At 40.8% G+C, this 24,532-nt stretch overlaps 3 protein-coding genes across 3 annotated transcripts in view; 1 reads left to right on the forward strand and 2 right to left on the reverse strand.

Moving 5' to 3' along the window:
* The window catches only part of RPP40 (ribonuclease P/MRP subunit p40), a 41,111-nt gene extending 34,601 nt beyond the window's left edge, over positions 1 to 6,510 (reverse strand). Inside the window, exon 1 of the mRNA XM_087961250.1 lies at positions 6,349 to 6,510. Coding sequence (XP_087817376.1) covers positions 6,349 to 6,393 — 45 coding nt within the window. The 5' untranslated portion in view covers positions 6,394 to 6,510. The remainder of the gene's footprint in view (positions 1 to 6,348) is intronic.
* A 3,915-nt stretch (positions 6,511 to 10,425) lies between these two features.
* Positions 10,426 to 14,936, forward strand: PPP1R3G (protein phosphatase 1 regulatory subunit 3G). Its single transcript, XM_026676652.2, has one exon. The coding sequence runs from the start codon at positions 10,782 to 10,784 to the stop codon at positions 11,829 to 11,831; it is 1,050 nt and encodes a 349-aa protein (XP_026532437.1). The 5' UTR covers positions 10,426 to 10,781; the 3' UTR covers positions 11,832 to 14,936.
* Positions 14,937 to 18,948: 4,012 nt separating this feature from the next.
* LYRM4 (LYR motif containing 4) overlaps positions 18,949 to 24,532 on the reverse strand; it is a 52,717-nt gene continuing 47,133 nt past the window's right edge. The window contains exon 3 of the mRNA XM_026676653.2: positions 18,949 to 19,287. Coding sequence (XP_026532438.1) covers positions 19,225 to 19,287 — 63 coding nt within the window. The 3' untranslated portion in view covers positions 18,949 to 19,224. The remainder of the gene's footprint in view (positions 19,288 to 24,532) is intronic.

Raw genomic sequence — 24,532 nt, forward strand, 5'->3', positions numbered from 1 at the left:
AAGTAATTTGTGTGTATCCTAAAACGATAGCACATCATCGTTTTGGGCTCATTTAAAATTTTGAGTGCATTGAAGATGCTCCCACAAAGTGACACTCATGGAGCTACAGGATGAGGAAGAAGTGGGAAAACAAGCTTTACTGGCAGAAAAACTGATAAGTTTGCCGTCTGCTTTTATTTTTATTTTCTGAAACTACCTATGGAATGACATGGAGGCCAGATACAGAAAGAAGAAACCACAGGCTGCAATTGCACTATCTTGCAGATCAACTTCACATTTAATTAAAATAATTTGAAAGGTTGGATAACCAATAAAAGCTTGTTTGCCTGCAGTACTGTTGAATCAGGTGGGGTGACACTTTCAGTGTCAAGTACATACAGATACTTTGCCCCTAAGTTTTGTTGTACTTAGTGGCAGTTGATCTGTTTCTTCCATCCTTGCTTTAGCCCTCTCCTCTAGCTTTAACTTGGGGAATTTTGTTTGTTTGTGTGCTTTCTGGGTTTCTTTTATTGTCTCCTGTTTGAGGATTACTTTAATGAAAAGCAGGCCAACTCATTATAAAGCAATAAAATGCTTAGAATAAGGTTTTAGCTGTTTTCCTGTGCTGCAGCAGTTCTGCATTCCATTCCAATACCTGTGATCTCCTGGGGCAAAATCTAGCCTAACAAACCAGAGCCATTGTCTCTTCTTTCCTTTCCTGAAACCAGCTTTTGAACTTAATAAACCTTCCCAGGTGTATTTTGACAACATATATAAGGGCTGCAAGAAATGGAACAATTGTCTCTATCCAGTTCGATTGAAATTTCATTGGGAAGAGTAACTGGGATGCCTCATTCTGCTTTTTTTTCCATTGCACAATTATTCTTTTCTAATTATTTCTATTTCTGTTCTGTTCAATTCTTTTATCTAAGCCCGGTCTTATTTTGTTGACTTCGTGGTATTACCATATGCATACAGGGACGCTACAGATTTTAAAATGGTAACATTAGGATTAGGTTTTATTTAAAAAAACAAAACAAAATTACAGTTGAACAATTTAGGTGTTGTAATTACTTCCGTATGTTTACTGACCAGCGATCCTGACAGAAGCAATAAAAATATGGTAAAGTGGTAAAATAGTAAGCAAAATTTAGTACCAATAATAAAATAAAAATTTTAAAAACACCACACAAACAGAAAATAAAAACAACAAAACAAAGAAGAGAATTAATTCTTGATAGGCTTTTCAAGCAACAGAATAAAATTTAGCAACATTTGAAGAGGTTGTATCATTCTAGTTGGGCAATAAGCAATGTAAACAGAGTGGATGAGTGGCCAGGTGCGTGACTAGAAAGAATGATTATGAAGTGAGCGCATGTGTCCTTTTTAAAAAAGAATCATAGAAAAGGAAATGAAATGAAAATTCAATGGCTCCAATTTCACATGGACAAAACCAGATAGTAATGTCTTAAATTTCTCTTCCAGAACATCCACGGGTAGCATATTTATGATAGAAGTTTTTTTTCCCCAAGTTAAGAGTAGTTTTAATTCTGAGGTGGGTGGCATATAAATTTAATAAATAAGAATGTAGCCTCATTTGGGTAATGAGCTGGGTAGACAACACTTTTTAAAAAGAATTCTTAGTTGGTCTAATTGCCTATCCATACACATTCATATGGGTAAGAGCTGTTTTTTATCACTAACTCCTGCCTTTCTGAGAGGATGGGGTACTAGAGGCAGAAGCTGCTAGACTGAGGGAAGCAGCAAATGGAATTTAACTTCTCCCACAGACCTTCTACAGATTCAGAATTAAATGCTGGAAATTTGTGGGAAAAGCAAATCAGGTAAAGAGGACCCCCCACCCCCCACCCCCCGGCCAAGGGACTAATTTCTTCTTGCAGAAATAAAGACTTTAACCAGGAAACTGTATTAGGTCCTTGATTCGTTTTTACCTATATGCTAGACCAGAGGTGTCAAACTCGCATTGTCACAGTGATGTTACGTGATGTATCGGGACTTTTTTCCCCTTCGCTAAATCGGGCGGGGGCAGGGCCAGCATGTGATGCATCAGGCCCGCAGGCCACAAGTTTGACACTCCTGTGCTGGACTATTATACACTGCTCAAAAAAATAAAGGGAACACTGAACACAATGTAACTCCAAGTCAATCACACTTCTGTGAAATCAAACTGTCCACTTAGGTAGCAACACTGATTGACAATCAATTTCACATGCTGTTGTGCAAATGGAATAGACACCAGGTGGAAAGCATAGGCAGTTAGCAAGACATCCCCAATAAAGGAGTGGTTCTGCAGGTGGTGACCACAGACCACTTCTCAGTTCCTATGCTTTCTGGCTGATGGCTTGGTCAGTTTTGAATGCTGGCGGTGCTTTCACTCTAGTGGTAGCATGAGACGGAGTCTACAATCCACACAAGTGGCTCAGGTAGTGCAGCTCATCCAGGATGGCACATCAATGCGAGCTGTGATAAGGTTTGCTATGTCTGTCAGCGTAGTGTCCAGAGCATGGAGGCGCTACCAGGAGACAGGCCAGTATATCAGGAGATGTGGAGGAGGCCGTAGGAGGGCAACAACCCAGCATCAGGACCGCTACCTCCACCTTTGTGCAAGCAGGGACAGGAGGAACACTGCCAGAGCCCTGCAAAATGACCTCCAGCGGGCCACAAATGTGTATGTGGCTGCTCAAACGGTCAGAAACAGACTCCATGAGGGTGGTATGAGGGCCCGACGTCCACAGGTGGGGGTTGTGCTTACAGCCCAACACCGTGCAGGACTTTTGGCATTTGCCAGTGAACACCAAGATTGGCAAATTCGCCACTGGCACCCTGTGCTCTTCACAGATGAAAGCAGGTTCACACTGAGCACATGTGACACACGTGACAGGGTCTGGAGATGCCGTGGAGAACGTTCTGCTGCCTGCAACATCCTCCAGCATGACCGGTTTGGCAGTGGGTCAGTAATGGTGTGGGGTGGCATTTCTTTAGGGGGCCGCACAGCCCTCCATGTGCTCACCAGAGGTAGCCTGACTGCCATAAGGTACCAAGATGAGATCCTCAGACCCCTGGTGAGACCATATGCTGGTGCAGTTGGCCCTGGGTTCCTCCTAATGCACAACAATGCTAGACCTCATGTGGCTGGAGTGTGTCAGCAGTTCCTGCAAGATGAAGGCATTGATGATATGGATTGGCGTTCCCCAGACCCGAATCCAATTGAGCACATCTGGGATATGCCTTGCTCCATCCACCAACAGACTGTCCAGGAGTTGGGGGATGCTTTAGTCCAGGTGTGGGAGGAGATCCCTCAGGAAACCATCCACCACCTCATCAGGAGCATGCCCAGGCATTATAGGGAGGTCATACAGGCACGTGGAGGCCACACACACTACTTGGCCTCATTTTGACTTGTTTTAAGCACATTACATCGAAGTTGGATCAGCCTGTAGTGTTTTTTTCCACTTTAATTTTGACTGTAACTCCAAATCCAGACCTCCATGGGTTGCTAAATTTGATTTCCCTTGGTAATTTTTGTGTGATTTTGTTGTCAGCACATTCAACTATGTAATGAACAAAGTATTTAATAAGAATATTTCATTCATTCAGATCTAGGATGTCTTATTTTTGTGTTCCCTTTATTTTTTTGAGCAGTGTAGTAGACTTCTACCGACTTATGGTTTGCTGAAAACATTGCGTGTGTTTCTATAAATCAGGCTTAATTTTTTGTAAGTTTTACTTTTTTAAAGTTTTATTTTGTTTATTGTTTGTGGAATTTACCTCTATTCATATACCTATAAACAGCATGGCCAGGAAGTTGCATTATAAAAATTATTTCTTTGCCTCCTCTCACTGCCCCATTTACGCTTTTTATTGCCAGAAAAACCCATCTCTTACACCCCAGTGTGAGGGAAAGAGATTGGTTGAGGTGCTCCCTAGAACAGTCGTCGCCAACCAATGGCCCAGGGACCACTGGGGGTCTGTGAGAAAATTTTGGTGGTCCGCAGAGAAATGTCACCCCTAAAGCAATTCATCCAGGCTGCGTGGGAACACAAGGCTGCGTCGCTTGCATTGCAAACAACACGAGGTAGTGAGGGGAGGGAGGAAAGGTTGGAGAGGGGAAACTTGCCCCACACACCTGGCCTGGCCACCGGGATACTTCTTTCCACTTCTTCTTATGCTTTTGGATACACATAAGGAAAGCAGCCAAAGTCTTTCTTTCTCTCCCCCAAACTCCACCAGAAATGAGTCCTTGGGACCCTGCAAGGCATCCTGCTCCAAGAGGATGCGCCATTCTGACAGAGTTTGGGGGAGAGAAAGACCTGCTGCTTCTGCTGCTCTCCTTGCATGAAGCCAAAAGTCTCTCTCTCTCTCTCTCTCCCCCAGAGAACGGAGCTGGAGACAGTATGCTGCAATCTCAAATAAAGAAAGATCGGTCGGTAGGAAAACAGGGTGGGGAATTTTCCTGCAGACTTTTTGGGGGATTTTCCCAGGGTCTCTGGTCCGCAGGATTTAAAATCATGAGTTTGGTGGTCCCTGAGGTCCAAAAGGTTGGCAACCCCTGCCTTAGAAGATTGATGGTGGTGATGGCAGGAACTATGAAGCTGCTACTCCAAGGCAGAGAATCATGGACAGAGTGTGCAGAACCAGGAGGCTTCTGGAACAGGAGGTAGATTTGTGCTCAGCTAGAAAGAACTTACTATCTTGCAATAAACTTGGTACCTGAAGCTAACGGAGAAAGGATGGCAGAACATCATTAACCAACAATCACTCTTTTCCTAGTTTCTTCCCTGAAAACACCACCATCTTGGTGGAGAACAATGTTAGGAATCTAAAGAATTTTTATTGTCTTGTTTTCATTGGGGCAAAATTGTAATGGCTTGATTTGACCACCATATAGCTGAGATTTTGCTAAGAATATTTTGTTGCAGTAAACACGAATCATGTAAGAGCTGAACATTAAACAGGCTAATGTTAAATTTTGAGTTTTATGGGAAATATAATTAAGGCTTGAAAAACTACGCTCAGATATTTACAAATTTTTTTTCTGCTTCTTTTCTATGTGTATTTAACACTCAAGATCAGACTTTAGGGTTTAGCAAAAATGAGAACCTTAGCTTTGGAAGGCTTTATCTTTAATCTTCTTCCCTGCAATAACGAGCAAGAGAACATAAGGCCACTTTAAGCCCAATGCAATCTCCCACAATATGATAGTGCAAAAGGAGAGTTGCAGCATGCTTGCTAGCCAGCTTTGGAAGATTATGAGTTAAGCTGGCCAAGATATCATGGGAATTATGTGACTAATATAAATGTTAAGAATGGATATGGTGCCAATATCCAACTTCGTCTTCAGGTCAGGATTTCTTTTGTAAATTCACACAATGAAATTTCAAACAGGAATTTTCATCATGTTTGCACAATTGCAGGAGCAAACAGCAATCCACCAAAGAGTTCTCAAGGTCCAGGCAGCCCCCCCCCTTTTTTTAGTATTTTTATTTGATTTGTCAATCGCTTACAAGATACAGGTATAAGAACAAATATAGTTCTGAAAACATGAGATAGATACTTATAAGAAAAATAAAAAAAACAATAAGACAGGGACGGTAGGCACAATTGGTGCGCTTATGCACGCCCCCTACAGGCCTCTTAGGAAGGGGGTGAGGTCAATAGGAGACAGTCTAAGGTTAAAGTTTTTGGGGTTTGGGGAAGAAACCACAGTCAGGTGTTCCAAACATTGACCTCTCTGTTGCTGAAGTCGTATTTTCTGCAGTCAAGTTTGGTGCGGTTAACCTTGAGTTTGTATCTATTGTGTGCTCTTGTATTGTTATGATTAAAGCTGAAGTATTCATTTGCAGGTAGGACATTGCAATGTATGATTTTATATACTATATTTAGATCGGACCAGAGGCGGCGTAGTTCTAGGTTTTCTAGGTATAGAGTTTCAAGTCTGGTGGCATAAGGTATTCTGCAATGAGTAGAGGAGCGGAGAACTCTTCTTGTGAAATATTTCTGGACTTTGTCAACTGTGCTAATATCAGATACATGATATGGGTTCCAGACTGATGAGCTGTATTCAAGTATAGGTCTAGCAAATGTTTTGTATGCTGTCATTAGTAGTATGATACTGTGTTTCTCCAACAATACGCCCCCCCAATAGGAAGACCCAGCATGTTTTCTAGGCATAAAATGAAATTAAGCCCCTCCCCCCAAATTTAGGCCTAGTTTAAAACATGCAAAATTGGGGGGGGAGGCGGGGGGGGGAATTTGCCATTAGGAGTGCCCCGTGGGCACCTACGCCTCACCATCAGCCACTCCTAACACCATGGTGGAGCACGGAGGGCTCCCTTACCCCTCCCTTACCCGGGTCAGCAGGCGGGCGGCATCGGCGTGGATGTCCAGCAGCATTTCAGCTGCTTCTCAGGTCTCTGTAGCTTCCATGGTTCTCAACGGTGCTGGCGCCTCTCTCACCAGCACCGTCTCCAACACCAGCGCCTGAGTTGCTCCCGCTTTCCCCCCATCCCTGTAACAACAGGAAAAAAAAGATTTTGAGGTACCTGGGAGCACCGCACGCTGCGTTTTGGTTTAATCCCGAGAGGCTGGGTGGGCGTGAGAAGAGCCGAGCGAGCGTCTCTGCTGCTGCTACCCTTGGTGCTCCAGCCTCAGGCTCTGCAAGTTTGCAAAAGTCCCGGTGCGCAGCCCGTTCCTGCATTCCAAGCGCCCAGGCCGAGTTGCAGCTGTCCCTCTCTCGCCAGCGCCGTCTCCAATAACAGCGGCGGCAGCAGCGGGAACCATGGAAGAGTTTTAGCTGCTTCTCAGGTGGGGGAGACGCCTCCGTAACTTCCACGATTCCCGCCGCTGCTACTGCTGTTATTGGAGACGGCGCTGGCGAGAGAGCATTATTTTGCAGTATCCTTCTCCTGGAGTGGGGTGGGAATGGAGAGATTTTGCAGTATCCTTCCCCTGGATTGAGGTGGAAATTGAGATTTTACACTATCCTTCCCCTGCCATGCCCACCAAGCCACACCCACCAAGCCATACCCACAGAACCAGAACTAAAAATTTTTGAATCCCACCAGTGGTTATGCATAAATTAAAACTGCAAATGTCAGAATACTTAAGTGAAAGATTTGCAATTATAAAGGCAGTCTGTTTTGTGTTCTAGCTCAGTGATCCCCAACCTTTTTTACGCCGCAGCCCGGTATCCCCAACCTTTTTTTTGGCGCGGCCCGGTACCGGCATTAGCTGGGCGCCGCCATCTTTTTTTGATGAAAAAGTGCTTCCGGTGAGCTTTCTACCCAGAAAAGCTCACCGAAAGCACTTTTTCATCAAAAAAAGATGGCGGCGCCCAGCAAGCCAGCGGCCCAGTAGGACTTGTTCCACGGACCGGTACCGGTCCGCGGACCGGTGGTTGGGGACCCCTGTTCTAGCTAACATGAGCAATGCACATTAGTTAGTATCCTAAAAGTCTACAGAGGAACAAATAGAAGAAGCTGGTTATCATAGAAATTACAGTACACAGAAGTTCTCCACTGTATTCAGTTTTGAAGGAGAAGCTGTACATCAAAAATCAAAGACCTCTTCAATCCAGTGTTTGGTAGTCAGCCAAGTGCTCACTGAAAAATCATAAGACATGAATGTGCACTAGCTCACACAGCATGTTAAAACATGGGATTACACTAGATAGTATTGAAACCCAAGCCATTGATTAACCTACATTTGACCACTGCTTTATATTGTAAGCTACCTAGAGTTGCTTGAGTTGGGCTGTTGTATACATTTGATTAAGTCAGTAAATCACATCACTTTGTCATCCTAAAGAATAAAGGCTGATTTAGGAAGCATACTTTATAATCTTTTTAGAAAACCAGCCATTTCAGATTTGAAGAAAGAAAATAGTACTTTTGATACTGCTCCAAGTTCATGTCCAACAAACTGCTTTGGGGGCTGTTGTTTGACCCCCACACAAAAATGCAGTTGCATAAGATAGTAAATTTGCACCCCTAAGAGTTTTTGAAGAAATGAAATTAAGTCACTAAAGTTCAGATAGATACATCTGGGGCCAGTGATTTGTTTCATTAGCAAGTCTAGAACTCTCATTCCTTTCATTGTTGCAAACAACTGCCAGATATGAATTGTTATTTAGTTTTTAAAGATAATATCTACTTATCATTTTCATGCCTGATCACCACCTGATTAGACAACTGCAATATGCTTTACATGGAGTTGCCTTTAAAGACACCTTACAGAGGAACCGCTGTTCGGAAATGCTGTTGAGGAAAAGTTGAAGATAAGAGCTTTTCTGGAGAGCCTTTGGCCTTGATGCCAAAGTTGTGTTTGGGGGTTTATTTGTTCCATGTTTATGGTACAATCTTAACTTGGTTGTTTTCTTGCAGATGTTTCATTACCCAAACTAGGTAACATTATCAGTGCTGATGCAAGAGTGCTGATGATGTTAGGTAGTTGGGTAGTGAAACATCTGCAAGAAAACAACCAAGCTCAGAAAGCACCTAGGATCCCACAGTTCAACTTGAGGTACAAATATTCTCTCCTATTGTGTGAGCTGCCAAGAGTCCTGTGATGGAATACAAATTTGATGAATAAATAATAACTAAAATAAATGTACAATGCCGTCTATGGGAGAAGGGGTAAAAAAAGTCAAGAGGATGGCTACAATAGTGCAGCTGAACCTGTTTCCTTTTTACATGTGTGCATCCCTCTTAACGATTCAAGGAGAGTTAGGACTGTTAACATACACAAAAAAGCATTGTGTGGACTAGTTTTGGGCTGTCATATGTATCACTTTAGAAAAAACAATTTTATTATTGCTTTATGCTATATAAATAATGTGTAATGCTAATACACTACGCATTATTTTAGTCAAAAGCCCAATAAGAAATGTTTATTTATGTTGCATTTTATATACAGATACTGGTAGTCCTCAATTTACAACAGTTCATATAGCGATTATTTGAAGTAACAAAGATCCTGAAAAAAGAAACTTATGACCATTTACACTTATAACCACTGTAGCATCCTCATGGTCACATGACAGGCTCATATTTATGATGGTTGTGATCACTTTTAGTGACCTTTTGACAAGCAAAGTCAATGGGGAAGCCAGATTCACTTAAAAACTGTGCTAGTAGCTTAACAGCTGCATGATTCACTTAACAACTGTGGCAAGAAAGGTCATTAAAAATGACTTTAAAAATGCCTCGCTTAGCAACAGAACTTTTGGACCCAGTCGTGGTCGTTGAGATATACCTGTACTGCACACTTCCTTCAATCAATACAAAGCAATTTGCAGTGAATAGTATCAAGAAAATCCAAAAATACAGGACAAGTGAGAGAAATAAAGGCCCTGATGCCAGTGTACACCCCAAATTATATAGAACGGACACATTTTGGGAATCTTGCTAAAGGCCAGGATGCTACAGACTGTACCACAAATAGGAGAATGTACTTTAGTTGTGTGGGACAATAATTTAGAACAGTGATCTCCAATCGTGGCAACTTTAAGCCTGATGGACTTCAACTCCCAGAATTCCCCAGCCAGCTTTGCTGGCTGGGGAATTCTGGAAGTTGAAGTCTGTCAGCCTTAAAGTTACCAAGGTTGGAGACCCCTGATTTAGAAGACACATATTCAGGGGTCCCATTCATCTCATTTGGCCCAGGGCAGGAGTTGCTTGGTGAACCCATCTGTTAGAACATGTGGGTGAGTCGACTCTTTTTGGGAATAGTGTTCCTGTCAGTATCCAGCAGGAGCCAAGCTATGAGGGATCCCATGGACGATTTTCAGATATTTTTGAACCCAGCCATCTCCTCTCCCATCTCCTTTTCTGCAGTGATTCGGCTGGCCATAAAGTGCAAAAGAATCGCCAATAAACCTTTCCAGTTCAATGCATAGTAATTGTCTACTTTAAGGCTTATAGCCAACATACTGACCCCCCCAAAAATTCCCCAATCGCAAAAGAGAAAAGAATAGACGAGGAAGAAGGGGGTGGCAGCTAACGCGGTGGTTGACTAAGGCAGGAGTCACCAACCTTGGCAACTTTAAGCCTGGAGGACTTCAACTCCCAGAATTCCCTAACCAGCAAAGCTGGCTGGGGAATTCTGGGAGTTGAAGTCCACCTGGTTTAAAGTTTCCACGGTTGGAGACCCCTGGACTAAGGGCTTGAACCAGGAAAAGAGTTTCCTGTGGAGAAAAAGGCTTCTCTTATTTCACTTCCTCTCCGGGAGCTCCTCACTCCCCAAAACTCTTCTCAACCTTGCAGAGATGCCATATGGGGGGTGGGGGGAAGGGGGCGCGGCAAGGCCGCGCCTACCGCGTCAGGAAACTGGGCAGGGCTTTAAAACCATTCGGCCCCGCCCGAGGGGAGGTCTCGTTCCCGCTCAAATTATCATATTCCATTTAACACCCCCCCCCTCTCCACACACACTTTCCTCAGGAGAGTGACCCGCGCCCGCCCGCTTCCCAATTTGCCGCGCGGAATGGCTACGTGCCTTTGAGCTTGAGGCGAATGTCTTTTTCCCCCTCCTGACGGGTTCTTGTGGGAGGTCCCGCCCCGCCCCATCCTTCCTCGGAGGGGAGGGGCAGGGAGAAAGGCGAGGGGAAAAAGGGGGCGCGCCTCCTCGTCCGAGGGACTTTTTTTTTTTTTTTGGCCTCCCTACACAAAAAGCGACCTACTTTGAAACGGAGCGGCGCCCACGGAGCCCCGAAACGGGACGGGAATAAAAAAGCCAAGCTGGCTTCTCCCGAGGCGGGAGCTTTGGCGTAGCGTCGGCGCCATGCAATGGAGAACCGCGGCTCGGCAGTCCTGAGTTTGGGGCAACTTTTTGCTCCCTTCGGGGAGCACCAGCCCAACGAAGAAGCCGCCTTAGCCCCAGCATGGCGAGAAGACGCCGAGGAGGAGGAGGAGGCGACGGCGGCGGAGAATCGGCAGCAACAGCGGGACTGCCCTGGGGCAGCCGCCCGGGAGAAGGACGAGGAGGCGCTGCTGGAGCTGCGCCGTCGCCGCGGCCGCTCCTTCTCGCTGCCGGACAGCCAGTCTTTGGCAGCGGCGCGTTTCTTCCAGAGGAGGCGGCCGCCGGGCGACAGCGACGGGAGCGAGGATGAGGAGGACGACGGGGCGGCTTTGCCGACGGGGAGCCTCCGCGGCGGCGGCTGCTGCACCAAGTGCAAGAAGCGGGTGCAGTTCGCCGATTCCCTGGGCTTGTGCTTGGCCAGCGTGAAGCATTACAGCGCGGCCGAGGAGCCGCAGGTGCCCCACGCCGTGTTGTCCCGCTTGCAGAGCTTCCCCATGAGGCAGAGGGACTTCGAGGACTTCACCGCCGCCTTGGCCGAGCTGGGGGGTTGCGCGTCGTCGTCGTCGTCTTTTCCTCGGCCGCCGCCTCAGGTCCCGCTCCGGCTCGCGCCCCCGTTGGACGGGGCGGACCAGGAAAACGGCGCCGAGGAGCGTCTGCGGCGGGGCCGCGTCTGCCTGGAGGAGGTGACGGGGACGGCGCTGGCCGGGGCGCCCACGGACGTGCGCGGCGTGGTGAGGGTGCGCAGTTGCCCCGGCTCCAAGGAGGTGACGGTGCGCTACACCTTCAACGAGTGGCTTTCTTTCCTAGACTCTGTGGCTCTGCTGCTCCCCGATGGGGGGGACCCTCCGGATGATGCCTCCGCTCCGGTCGAGCGTTACCAGTTCTCCCTCTGCCTTCCTCCTGGTTTGCCGGACGGGACGGCCGTGCATTTCGCTATCTGCTATCGAAGCCAGCAAGGGGAGCATTGGGACAACAACGGCGGGGCCAACTATACCCTCCGCGATTGCAGCTCCGAGAAGTCAGCAACTCCCCTGTGATGAGGAGACTCGGGAGGCGGGTGCCGGGCGGCTCTTGCGAGAGCCTGAAATTGCTCCAGAAACCAGCCTAAGTTGCCTTGTTACTACTACTACTACTACTACTACTACAATCTCCCGGAGTCCTGCAGCACAGCGTCCTAAGGGCTGAACCTTTCCACGACTTGTCTTTGTGCCCCCTTCTTTCTAGCGGTCCAAACTTGAGATAGCCGGCCATACCGTCGCACTTTAGTCATCGGCACGCCAAGCCTTGCGGGCTTCAAGTTGGACCGAAGAGGCAGCCGAATGGGAGAATCGCGGTCCGGCTTAGGAGAGGGAAGCATGCATTTGCCTTGTTGCACAAGAATATTGAATGTTTCTGGCACGTTTGGCCTGGAAAACGAGAATGTGCTTTAAGACGCATTGGATAGCAGTTCTGGTGAAGTCTCCTTGGCGGGCATGGGTATCTGAGTGGGGATATATCCACTTTTGGGCATGAAAAAGAGAATGAACCTACAGTAGGATTGGAACTTTGCCCCCTTTAAAGCCATCTGTTGATTTGGGCTGATCCTTCCTATTTTAGGTAGTGACTTCTTACAAACCCTGAAAGAATGCTGCTCGAATTCAGAACACTTCTCTGGGAATTGGATAACTAGAGCAAGGTTGAAAAAAAAAAAACGTTTGAATGGGTTTTCCCCCTTGCCTGTTGTGCCTTAGAACAAAGCTTTATGCAATCTATCAGTCTATAAAGGGTAAGTGATAGAGAGGTGTGTTGGAAACTACTTAAAGATTATTTACACTTCCTAGCAGAAATTGACCAGGTCTTGAAGAAATGGTGCATGGTTTGCATTGAAAATTTTAATGTCTGCTCCATTATCCAGGGATCACATGTCTTAAGAACAATTCATATTCTGTTTGGAGATCTGTATAAGCTGTGAACTAAGTATGTGAGAACTCAAATCTGAGTGACTATTAGTAGGTTGACTCTTGTATATGCCTAGACTGTGACCAAAGGAAAATGAGGTACAACAGTATCTAAATGCAACTTGCATCCCCCCCTCCCCATTGAAATGTCCCCGTCTATAAAATTATTACAAGTAAATTGATAGCTACTCTCTTGGGTCTTTGGCTGTTCTATCAGTTAGCCATAAGTAGTGAGAATTGCAAATACAACTAACATGATTTTCTGCTTCATGATTACTTCATTCTTTAAAATGCAGATTCTATATATCCAAATCAGTTCATGAAGTTTAAAAACTTACCTGGCAGTGATAGATGGAATGCACAACACTGAATTGCAATTTTAAAGGAACAGTTAAGTAAATTGTTGATTAGTTGAATAGTTTCTTTCAGATCTCCGCAACTAAGTGGTAAAAAAACTGTTTAGCAATCAGGTTGAATTAAGGTCTCCTTAATGTAATTCCCTTCATATGTAACTGCGCAGAGTTGGCTACGTGATGGGTGGCTATATAAATGTTTAAATAAAATAACACATTTGAATATTTGCCTTTCGAGGACAAAACTGCAGGTATATGTGATAATGTTCTGCATTCTAAATTCCTCGGATTCCAATTTGCAGAATCCTTGGACACTATTGCCTGTAGTCTAGGAATCCAGAATGTTGAAAAATCTAATGCATATGAAGAATCTCAGAGATTCCAAAAATACTTTTCTAAACTTGGGATCTTTTTAAATAAGTCATTCTCAGCTTCTTTTAGGGGGAAAAAACTTTAGAAAAGTTTCTAGAACTCTTGAAAGATACAGATATACAGGCTTGGTAGTTTGAAGTAACTAATTTTCTCCTACGAGTATTTGGGAGAGAAATACTGTATAAAATGCCACATTTTATGAGGGTGAGGGTGAGGGTGAAAGGAGATTATAAGAGAAGATAAAAGCTCTGCTTTTTCAAGTTTTGCAATTGTAATGTCCTGTGATTGTATCTTTTATTAGGAGGTGTTTACAGGTGTAAACCCTAAGTGCCTTGGCCAGATGTGGCCTTCAAATAGCTGTATTGCCTGTTTACATATTGGTGGGGTCCCCTACATATGCTGGTGTATTCCTGTAAAGGAATAAGCATTTATTTTTGTTGTGTACAGCAGTCCTAACTTTTCTAGCTACTTGCTGATTAACATCTATTTAGAATGTAATCATTATGAACAATATACTTTCTTTTTTTAACCTTGAGTATTACTTTAAAATTTTATGGTGCTCCCAATTGACAAAAGTACATATTAATCGGGCACTCAGCAGATGAATAGGGACCAAGATTAGACTATAATTGAAATTTAAATGCTATACAGCCAGTATGGAAAGAGGCATATTGATTTGTAGTATTTTAATTTTTCAAAAAAAAGAAAAAAGGTTCTTGTTGCTGAAGCAGCACATTTATTTGTTCAGTATTCAAGAAAAAAATCATTAGTCATTTAAAAACGATGATGTATAAATGCACAAATTCCTGTAGGATTTATGATTTCTTCTTAGTATTATTCCCAAAATGAAAAAATTGAAAAATTGAAAAAAATATTCCTTTTGGAATAGAAAATACTTGAATTAGTGCCAGTCAGTAGTGAGTCATAATTCATTTCCAACATAAACTTTCCTGCCACTACTGCCTTAAGTGGTAAGATAGTATTATTTCAGGAAAAGAAGGCAATTTATAACTTCTCTGAAATAATTATACATATAAGGGGATAGATAGGTTATGTGACAGGACAAAACCTCTTATGTGGTATCTAAACATTCACAGCAGGAATCAGAAAAAAATGACAAAAACATATGCTTTTTTTAGTAAAAGCCAGTAAAAACTGGTTTTACCAAAATATAGAAAACACGTCTCCTGGGCATAGTCTTGATGAAAAAATACTCAGAGGATACTAACAAATCTTCTTGAGATCTTTGGTTTGTGTACAATATGTTAAATCTATAAATAATGTATAAATGAGAGCAATATCAAACATGCTTCTAATGCCTTTATGGAAGCAAATGAAGAAAGGGTTATCGTTGAATTGGGTAAGAATTTCTTTAAATATGCACTGGGAATACACTAAGCAAATACTGTCAAAACTTTCTAGAAAATAAAATGTTTTTCAAAATGAATAAATTATATTCCTGCTTTGCTACACATGACAATTCTTGCCTTTGGTGTAATGCTTTGTGGGTGTATGTGGGTGTTTTGTGTCTTAACCAAGCCTTTGCAAACCTGCAAAGGAGAGGCAGGGGGATTTCAGGAAGTCTTGATGTTACATTGGATTGTCAAGATTGTATGATTTCTTAAAGCCCATATGGATTAAACAGCAGTAAAGGCTGTGTTTGCTTCTATTTGTTGTGTTTAAAATATCAGAGCATTGATTTTATGTGAAAGAGAGATTAATTCTCTTGACAGGTTTTGAACTTAGATGAGGGAATAGAAGGGAAACTTACCAAATTTGCAGATGATACTAAGCTGGCAGGAATAGCTAACGCCCTAGAAGATAGGCTCAAGATCCAGATGGATCTTGACAGACTAGAACACTGGGCCGTATCTAACAAAATGAAATTCAATGTAGAGAAAAGTAAAGTCCTACACTTAGGCAAGAAAAACCAAAAGTACACATACAGACTGGGTGAAACCAGGCTCAATAGCAGTAACTGTGAGAGGGATCTTGGAGTCCTAGTGGACAACCAGCTAAATATGAGCCAGCAGTGTGCAGCAGCAGCCAAAAAAGCTAATGCAATCATAAATTGTATTAACAGAGGGATACAATCAAGATCAAGGGAAGTACTAATACCACTCTATAAAGCCTTAGTAAGACCACACCTAGAGTACTGCATCCAGTTTTGTTCACCACATTATAAAAAAGATGTTGAGTTAAAGTACAGAGAAGAGCAACTAGGATGATTAGGGGACTGGAGGCTAAAACATGAAGAACGGTTACAGGAACTGGGCTTGGCTAGTCAAGTAAAGAGAAGGACCAGGGGAGACATGATAGCGGTCTTCCAATATTTGAGGGGCTGCCACAGAGAGGAAGGGATCAAGCTATTTTCTAAAGCGCCTGTAGGCCAGACAAGGAATAATGGATGGAAACTGAACAAGGAGAGATTTAACCTGGAAATAAGGAGAAACTTTCTGACTGAACAATCAACCAATGGAACAGCTTGCCCTCGGAAGTTGTGGGAGCGCCATCACTTGAGACTTTCAAGGAGAGATTAGACTGCCATTTGTCAGAAATGGTGTAGGGTCTCCCGCTTGGGTGGGGGGTTGGACTAGATGACCTATAAGGTCCCTTCCAACTCTGATTATCTGTTAAATCTGTTAAAGCTGAGACAGAGCAAACAAACAGAAATTGAAATTTTTCAGTATGTAGCCAGCACTGGTTGGTCTATGAAGCTAACTAAGTTGGCTAGTACTTGGATGGGAACTCTGGAAACCCCAGGATGATGGGCCTTTGGAAAAAACATACTAAATAAAGAAGTAGCAGACCATTCCATATTCTTGCCAAGAAAATTGTGTGTGAAGACTTCAAAAATGACCTCAGTTCAAAGCCTTGACTTACTTTATCACCATTGCTCTCTTGTTTTCTGTTCTGTTCTGTGGTTAGAGGGCCAATCCAGAATGTGCTGCAAAATAAAAGTGACATTGAATGGTGAGATTAAGAAGTGATGTTTGTTTTCATTTTAAATGCCAAAAGTCCAGGCCATCTGAGACATTTTTAATAGTATTGTGAAATATGTTTTGAAGGAAAGATAAAATACATTTGATTTTTCCTAATGTTCTTCCTGCCATTGATGTGCTGAGATAACTTGCTTCCAGTTGGATTTCTCTTGAACTTTGCTTATATTCCTGAATTTAATCCTTTCTCCAACCCTTGTCTGTGAGAAAATTTGCACTGGAATTGGTAATCCCCTCCCCTCAAATAGACAGTACTTTGCTGCTAGTCCTTTTTCACATGAAGAGATACAAGCCATTTTACTATTCTTGATCGTTGGCTCCCGAGAGTCAGTGATGGTGATCTAAAATTCAAATCAAGAAATAAATGTTATCCCAATTTGGATTGGGGGTACTAGAAAAGCAGGACCAAAATGCCATATTCAGCAAGTCTGACTTTGATAAATATAATCAATGAATTAAACCAATACATTGTAGTATGGTTAGATACATTGTATGGCTGGACATATTTCATTTGAAAGAATGCATTTGACTACCGTATTCTGAGAACACAGTAATGTCAAAACCTTATTTTTTTTGCTTCAGGAGACACATTTTTATGATGCATATATTTTCCTCAGTTGGAATACTTTTCAGAGGGACAGAAGAGAAAGTTTGGTTCCAGAATTTTTCATAGTACTACTGGATTCCTTAGTTTTATGTTTCTATAGATGAATTCATGAGATTTTTAAAGTGTTTAGTTATATGTTCTTTAACATGTTCAGGTATTTTGATAACTTTTTGTTATTAATTTGAAATGTACATATCTATGTGCTCCTAAAGTTAACTGGTCACTACTCATTATAAAAATCACAGTTCGTAACAGTAGAAATCCAACTGAAAACAGACAAGATTTTGCTTTTCTGCTTTAGTGCTACTAACTTCTGGGAATGAAGACATTCAGATTGCAATCCTGGAAATGTTTATTCAGAGGTAAATGCTATTGATGATTTATGTATACTTAACTAAGAAAAATAATCAAAATATTTGACAGTAATTTTACATGAGCTGTATTCATGCAAATTATTATATGCAGATAGTGGTATATTCCACCATACTATTGTCTTGTACTGAATTTTTAGTGTGTCTTTCTGGGCCTTCATATTCTTAATTTGTTTACATTTGTCCCCCCAAGTGAAAGACATTTTTTGGGGGGTGATGTCAGCTTTGGACATCCCATATCTATTCCTGGGTTGGGATTCTGGAGTATGTATAACTGTCTCTATCCAAGTTCACCATAGCAAATATACACTGTTCAAATGGACTGAAACAACTACTTGAAGTATTTGGAAGTGCTGTTCAATAAACAAATATGGAGGAATGTAGAATATTCTTTCTCGGTCTGTTTGATGAAACACAGGTCCTTGATGTGAAGATAGAATTCTTATTTTGGATGGTTTCACTATCCTGCATTGTAGAAGACCTGCATTTGCATGTCTGGAAGCTCTTGTGGTTTTAGCAAACATTCTATGAGGCAACTGATCCAATTTACTAGAACTTAAAGTGATGAATTTCTACTAATTGAGCATGGTTTACAAAAACACGGCGCCCATAGCATTTGATTTCTAGAAGCCACTAGATTTCTAAGACAACCATATTTTACACAAGCTTACATAAATTATGACAAAACTAAATCTAGATTGATCCATAATCTTGGAAGTTAGTTTGCCATTTCAGTTTCTACAGTCCTGCATAGAAATCAAACTTGGCCAATTATGGCTGCTGCTTGCCTTACCTACAAATTTGCTTTGGCAAATTTCTCTATTCCAGAGTTATGGATGGAAATGGTTTGGGGGTTATATTTACTTATCTGATATGGCTCACAGGCACTTTTGTGTGTTCTTAAATAACTAGTAACACTCATCAGATGCGCTACTAAATATCTGACTGCTTTGCAATATTTCAGAATGTTTTTGTTTTTTTTAGATTTGGAATTGGTCTTTGACCTTTGAAATAGCAAACAGACTAATTTTGGTTCATGAATTTTGAAATAGATAAGATTCTACAGTCAGCAACACAGTGAAGCAATTTGTTTCTCACTTGCATGTTTTGTCAGCGTACAAAATGGTCTTTTGAAACAATTTTAAGTTCTGACTGGAATTTTTTTGTAGCTGCAAACAACAGGGTGTGGGTCTTCAGTTCGTATCCCTAGGAGAATCTCTTCTGATCAAGAAAGAGTCCTGATTATTTGCGGGTTACATATAAATGCTTGTGGCCATTCATTCTCCAGAAATGTCATTATAGAGTCCTAAATTCTAACATTTTCTATTTTAAGACCACATAATAACAAATGTAAGCTACACTGGTGGGAAATTGACATTTTTTACAGAATTGTACTGGAATGGGACTAAAGTTCAAATGGACTTGTTTATAGAAATTGGTTTTGAGCCTGATTTCCTGAGTTGCAAAATATATTCATGACCCAGACAAAAAGTGCACAGATCTCATTAGCAGAAGGAAGTGAGCAAATATTTTATTGTCAGGAAAATGTATGAGCAAACAATGACATTCATGTACAATGAAACCAATCCATTTTATTGGCACGTAAATAATAAAATTATAATAAAACTATACTTTATACAATTATTCTTATATTTTCAAACCGGAGGAATAAGGTAGCTCAGCCATATATACAGATGGTAATACGCATTTAAATGTAAATCTGTGCCTGTTGTAGAGTGCTGATAACTTTCAGTAGTTGGCCTTTACTTCTGAAGAAAAAAAGCATCCGAATTATGCTTTTTGTGGGCACTCAATGACCAGCTTCTCTGCTGTATACAATTGACCAATAGTGACCTGGGGAAAAAGAGAGTGTAAATTAATGACCTGATACACAGATTTTAGAGTATCTCATTTGAAATTTTTTGCTTATAAGAAACTATAACAGAAGCACAATGTTGTCATTTGGGGAGGAGATAATGGACAGAGAATATATATATATATAAGCTACGCTGGTGGACACTTCCGTTTTCCTGTCCAGAACAAAAACCTAATCACATTAATATTGGGAAAGTTGAGGCTTGAAAAGTGAAAATGGGGTTTGGTTTGTGGGTAGGCCCACATACCTTCTAGTTCTCAAGCACGACTTTTATTTATTTTAATGGCAGGAAAGTTTAAATAAAGTCACCTGGCTGTGAAGAAGAAATCTAAAACAGGTTCAATTTTTTTGTACCAGCAGAAGGTTAACCACTTTTGGATTCACGGGGGCTTTGTCAGGGCTTCCCCAAACCAGACATAGCATTCCTATCTAATAGGTATGAAAGTAAAATCTGATCCCACTCCCCCTATTGTTCAATCCTGTCTGATTCTAGGAGCCTGCTGGGACAAGTCCCTGCAGTTTTCTTGGCAAGGTTTTCCAGAAGTGGTTTGCCACTGCTTCCTTCCTATGGCTGAGAGAAAGTGATTGCCTAAGATCATTCAGCCGGCTTTATTTCCAAGGTGGGATTAGAATTCAAGTTTCCCAGTTTTTAGCTTGATGATGCCTTATCCTTTACACCAAACTGGCTCTCTTAATATATCCATATAACATGCCTATTATCAAACTGTTTGCCCTTTTTAATTTAAAGTTGTCAATCTTCATTATGTTTAAACTTACTGAGGCTTCAGAGTAAATCATTACAGCTGTTGTTTCCTGTTTCTACTTATACAGTATATACATATACATATGCATATAAGCATATATAAACAGCTTAAACAACTGCGTATCGTTCAGTTTATTCAGGATAAAAAATATCAAACGCTAGAATGTAAAGAATGCAGGCATGAAAAATAAAACATTCATAAATTAAACGGTGCATCTACAGAGACAAGACAGAATCCCTGGACTTAAGTAATATTTGCAGAAAGTGACATCCTGAGTAATAGCAGTTAAGGACAGCCACATGTATACGGCCACTGATAGGCCTATAATGGTTTAAAAGGATAGCAGTGAGGTTTCAGCGAGCGTTTGTGTGTGCCTTTGTTTACACTTGGCATTTGCACTGTTTGCCAAAAACAAGAACGCTGAACTGTCCAATCTATGCGTGACCCTAGAGCACAACATTCCCTCCCCAGTATTTTTGGCAGGAGAAAAAGCTGATGAATCAAATGTTCAAGGAGGTATGGTTCTCCCCTTCCCTTCTCTCTCCTCAAAGCCTAACTCCAGCTGATCATTTCTATTTAATCAAGGAAGAATCTCCCTGAAGGTAATCAACCCTTCCCCTACCACACACACCCTCTCTGTTCTGAAAAGCTTTTCATCTGTTGTTAGAATAACATCTTGACACTAAGCTTTTATTATTTATTTCACTTCTAAAATAATTATACCTTTCCCAGTTCAAACACATACATAATTTCTCTCTCAATACACTTAGTGAAATAATTGATTACATAAATAAACACAACCCTTTCTGCCAAATACAATATATAGACTGGTTCATCCATGTAAAATTTCTCATTTGATACCTGCAGTTAAAATTGAACTGATTTATTCAAGGCTGCATCACAGGTGCAAGAGGCATCCCTTACAAGATGAGGGTATAGTGCATTTGCTTTTCTCTAATTCATACATTTAACTGACCAAAACTCGATACTCTATGAAGACAAGTCCATCTGCAACTTATGGACACTTGTGTAATAATTTAGCTCAGAATTTCTGATCACAAAGCCCAAATAGCTTTTGCACAAGAATTGTGTCATCCTTGGCCCTTCCGGTTTGTGTTCCTTCGGCGACAGACAGAAATCCGCGATTGTGCGCGGTTTCGGTCTGGGCTCGCCGCTGGAGTGCCCCGAGCCGGCTGGTTTCGGGGCTAAGCCACCCCGTAGAGGTGGTGAAGAGGGGGGAGACTGCCAGCAGGGTTGAGGAGAGCCGCATCTCTCCTCCTCAGCTGGCCATTACTCCCTTTCCCGAAGGCAGTTGCAGCGGTGGTCAGAAATAGCTACCTCAAAGAAGAACTAGACCGGAAAAGAATATGCAGGAGGAAGATAAGAAGTGAAAGTTTTGGCTGACCGGGTTAAATTGCAAAAGCAACAACTAAGGTACCCTGGAATTTAAACTTACAAAAAAATAACATCGCTCCCAAAGAAGAGTCAGAAGCAGCGAAGGAAAGTGAAAAGGGAAAGGTTTGGTTTTTTTTTTCTTTTCTCCCTTTCCTTATACTGACAACTAAGAGACTTAAATAAGAAATCGGAAAAATCCGCTTTGACATCAACAGGCAATTAAGCTGAAAATAAAACAAAATGTCAAAGGGATAATAAAGATTTCTGGACACTAAATTTTTTTAAGCAGGAAGGGAGAGAAAAATAATAAAAGGGCAGGCTCTGGAAAGAGGGAGGAGACTGCCTGAAATTAAAAAGAATCTACAGTAAAACTTCAACAAGATTTCTAAAAGATACATTTTAACTGAAACTTTGTAACTAAACAGTAGAACCCCAGGAAGAGAAAGTGAAAAAAAGAGCAAAAAGAAACAGCTTGCGTGTATTTGGATTACTTGGTGATCTTTGGATTCTTGGTTATTGCATTTTAAAATTAATCGGGTGGTTGTTTAAAAATTTATACAATGGCACTACTTCTGGATGAATTGAAAATGGAACTTAAAAATGGAAATGGAAAAATCAAAATGAAACTTAAAAGATGCACAAGAAGGGAGGGGTTCTTTTGGCTTCGTTTTTCAATTCTTAGAAATGGAGATTTGGAACTATAAGAAACAACAAGAAACGTCTGCAAAACAAGAAGAGTGGGACAAAGAAGAACCCATCTTTAATGAACAAGTAATTCTATGGGGGGGGGAAGGAAAGGGGGGAAAGAGAATGGAGAATTTAAGATTTAAAAAAACAACCAAAGAAAAGAAAAATAATTGGAAAAATAAGTATAATACTGGAAAGCAACCAGAAGTGGGGAATACAGAAGAGAGAAATAGAGGTAGAGAGACAAGGGGGTAAAAAGGGGAGAGAGAAGAAGAGAGGGATGAAGGAAAGGAAAGAAATTACAAAGGACCGGAACAAGATATAGAGAAACAGGACCTATTTAGAGATAATGGGTGAAAATTTAACTGAAAAAAGGATTCTGTAAAGGTACATAAGATTGTATTGTTATATTAGTAATAGAAATAACTTTAGAAAATTGGAAACAATGTATGATTAAAATGATGGATAAAATAGTTAGTGTAATTTAGTGAAATGTTTGTTAATAAAATAAGTGAAATAAAATAAATGAGAAAATTGAATTAGGAAGGGATGGGAACATGTTAATTAGTTAATGTTTTATAAAATATAAGTGAAGAGGGGGGGAAATAATTATAGAAAGCTTATAATTGTTCCCATAGAAGTATGATATTTAATTGAAAAGTAATGTTAAAGAAGTTAAGATTTTAATGAATATTAATATTAATGATAGAATTGAATTGGAATGGAATGTGTTGTTTTAATTACATATGTTTATAATTTTTTCTTTTTTTAAGAATATAGTGTGTATTTTAAGAATGTACCAAGCAGAATCCGAATGGAAGCTATGTATTATATTGAATGTTATAACTTTAGGGTATATATTGAAGCCTAAATAAGAGTTAAATGGATAAACTTAAAAGATATAAAGGCGTCATACTCCAATCAGTAACTACAGGAGAAACTTTGTTTAATGAGAAATAATAGATAATTGAAACAGGACAAATAAAAAATATAAATATAATGATTTGAATTGAGATGAGATAATTAAAATAAAACTGAGAAAATTAAAAGAGGGGAGAAGCTATGCAGAAAATGTAAAACAGTAATAAGATATGGAATAGAACATAAAAATGAGCATGAAATTGAATTTGTGTCTGTACAAAGAAATGTAACCCGGGATTACGCTACTTTCAAAAAAGATGTTTTATTTGTATTTTTTTTTTTTTGTGAAAACTCAAATAAAATTTACAAAAAAAAAAAAAAAAAAAAAAAGAATTGTGTCATCTGTTGAGGTAACATGCAAATAAAAAAGTTGACAAAATAGTACAAAATTATACATTGTACATTATTATGCTATACCAGCAAATAAATAATAAAAATTGTGTGAATGATGACTGACAAAGTCCCAAATGAGATAATAAATCAAAGGAATCTATGATATTTGAGAAGTTATTGAACATCAAATCTCAAGTGTTGTTAATTATCATGGTCAATAGCCATAAAGTTCTCAATGCTGTCATAAATCAACAAACAACAAAGGTTTTCTTGAAGTGTACTATCTCATGTTATCTCAACTGCCAAGTATGAAGTTAATTTTTGCTCCATAACAGAGGTGGGGTCTTTTCACCATTCATCACAACAGGTCTATTTGGTTTTTTTGCCTTTTTTTCTTATGAACCTGTTTATATTTTAAGATTTTTTAAAAGGTACTTTTTCCCTATCGCCATTAGCTGAAATACATGTGTTGAAAATGTCTGTGGTTCTGGAATATCTTTCCTTATAATGCCCATTGAGTCATCTCTCTGGAGAACTACCAGTTCCCAAGTTAATTTCTTTTTATTTATACAAGCTTTTGGCCTGTTGAGCCGATCTGTTTCATCTGTGATGAAAGCCATTACCTCCATTAAATTATTTCTTTCCTGCTTGCTCTCTATATACTGGTTTATAAGTTTGCTTTGTATTTTATCTATCCTGGGCACTGATGTGTAAAAATGGAGCAGGTATTTAAATAAAACAAACATGTGAAAGCATTCAAACATGCATTTTTTCTAACAAGGTAAAATAAATCAGCACTGCAAACTTTAGTCTGCTGCTATTATAAAATTAGATTCTACCCTATGGTTCGCCTGATAAAATGGACTCCTTCTGTGCTCAGCCTTTTTTTTTTTTTTAATTGGTGAGAAATGGACCAGAGTTGCAGTTTTAGCTAGCCTTTTATCTATATCTTTACTAACAGAACACAATCAGTGCCTGTTTGAGGGCAAGTAGAAATGTAAATGCTTATTTCTACTCCCCGAACAAGAACATTTTTACAAGGGTTCCGACTCCCCTCCCCCTTTTTCTGGCATTACCCCTCTTCCGTTTCACCATTTCCGTAGAAAGAAATGAAAAAAAAAAA

The sequence above is a fragment of the Notechis scutatus genome, chromosome 3 (genome assembly GCF_049901735.1).
Source record: "Notechis scutatus isolate UNSWTSFEM ecotype Mainland chromosome 3, rNotScu1.2, whole genome shotgun sequence".
Classification (NCBI taxonomy): Eukaryota; Metazoa; Chordata; class Lepidosauria; order Squamata; family Elapidae; genus Notechis; species Notechis scutatus.

Excerpts from the sequence above, each read along its gene's own strand:
- PPP1R3G (XM_026676652.2), top strand. The coding sequence starts at position 10,782 with ATGGAGAACCGCGGCTCGGCAGTCCTGAGTTTGGGGCAACTTTTTGCT.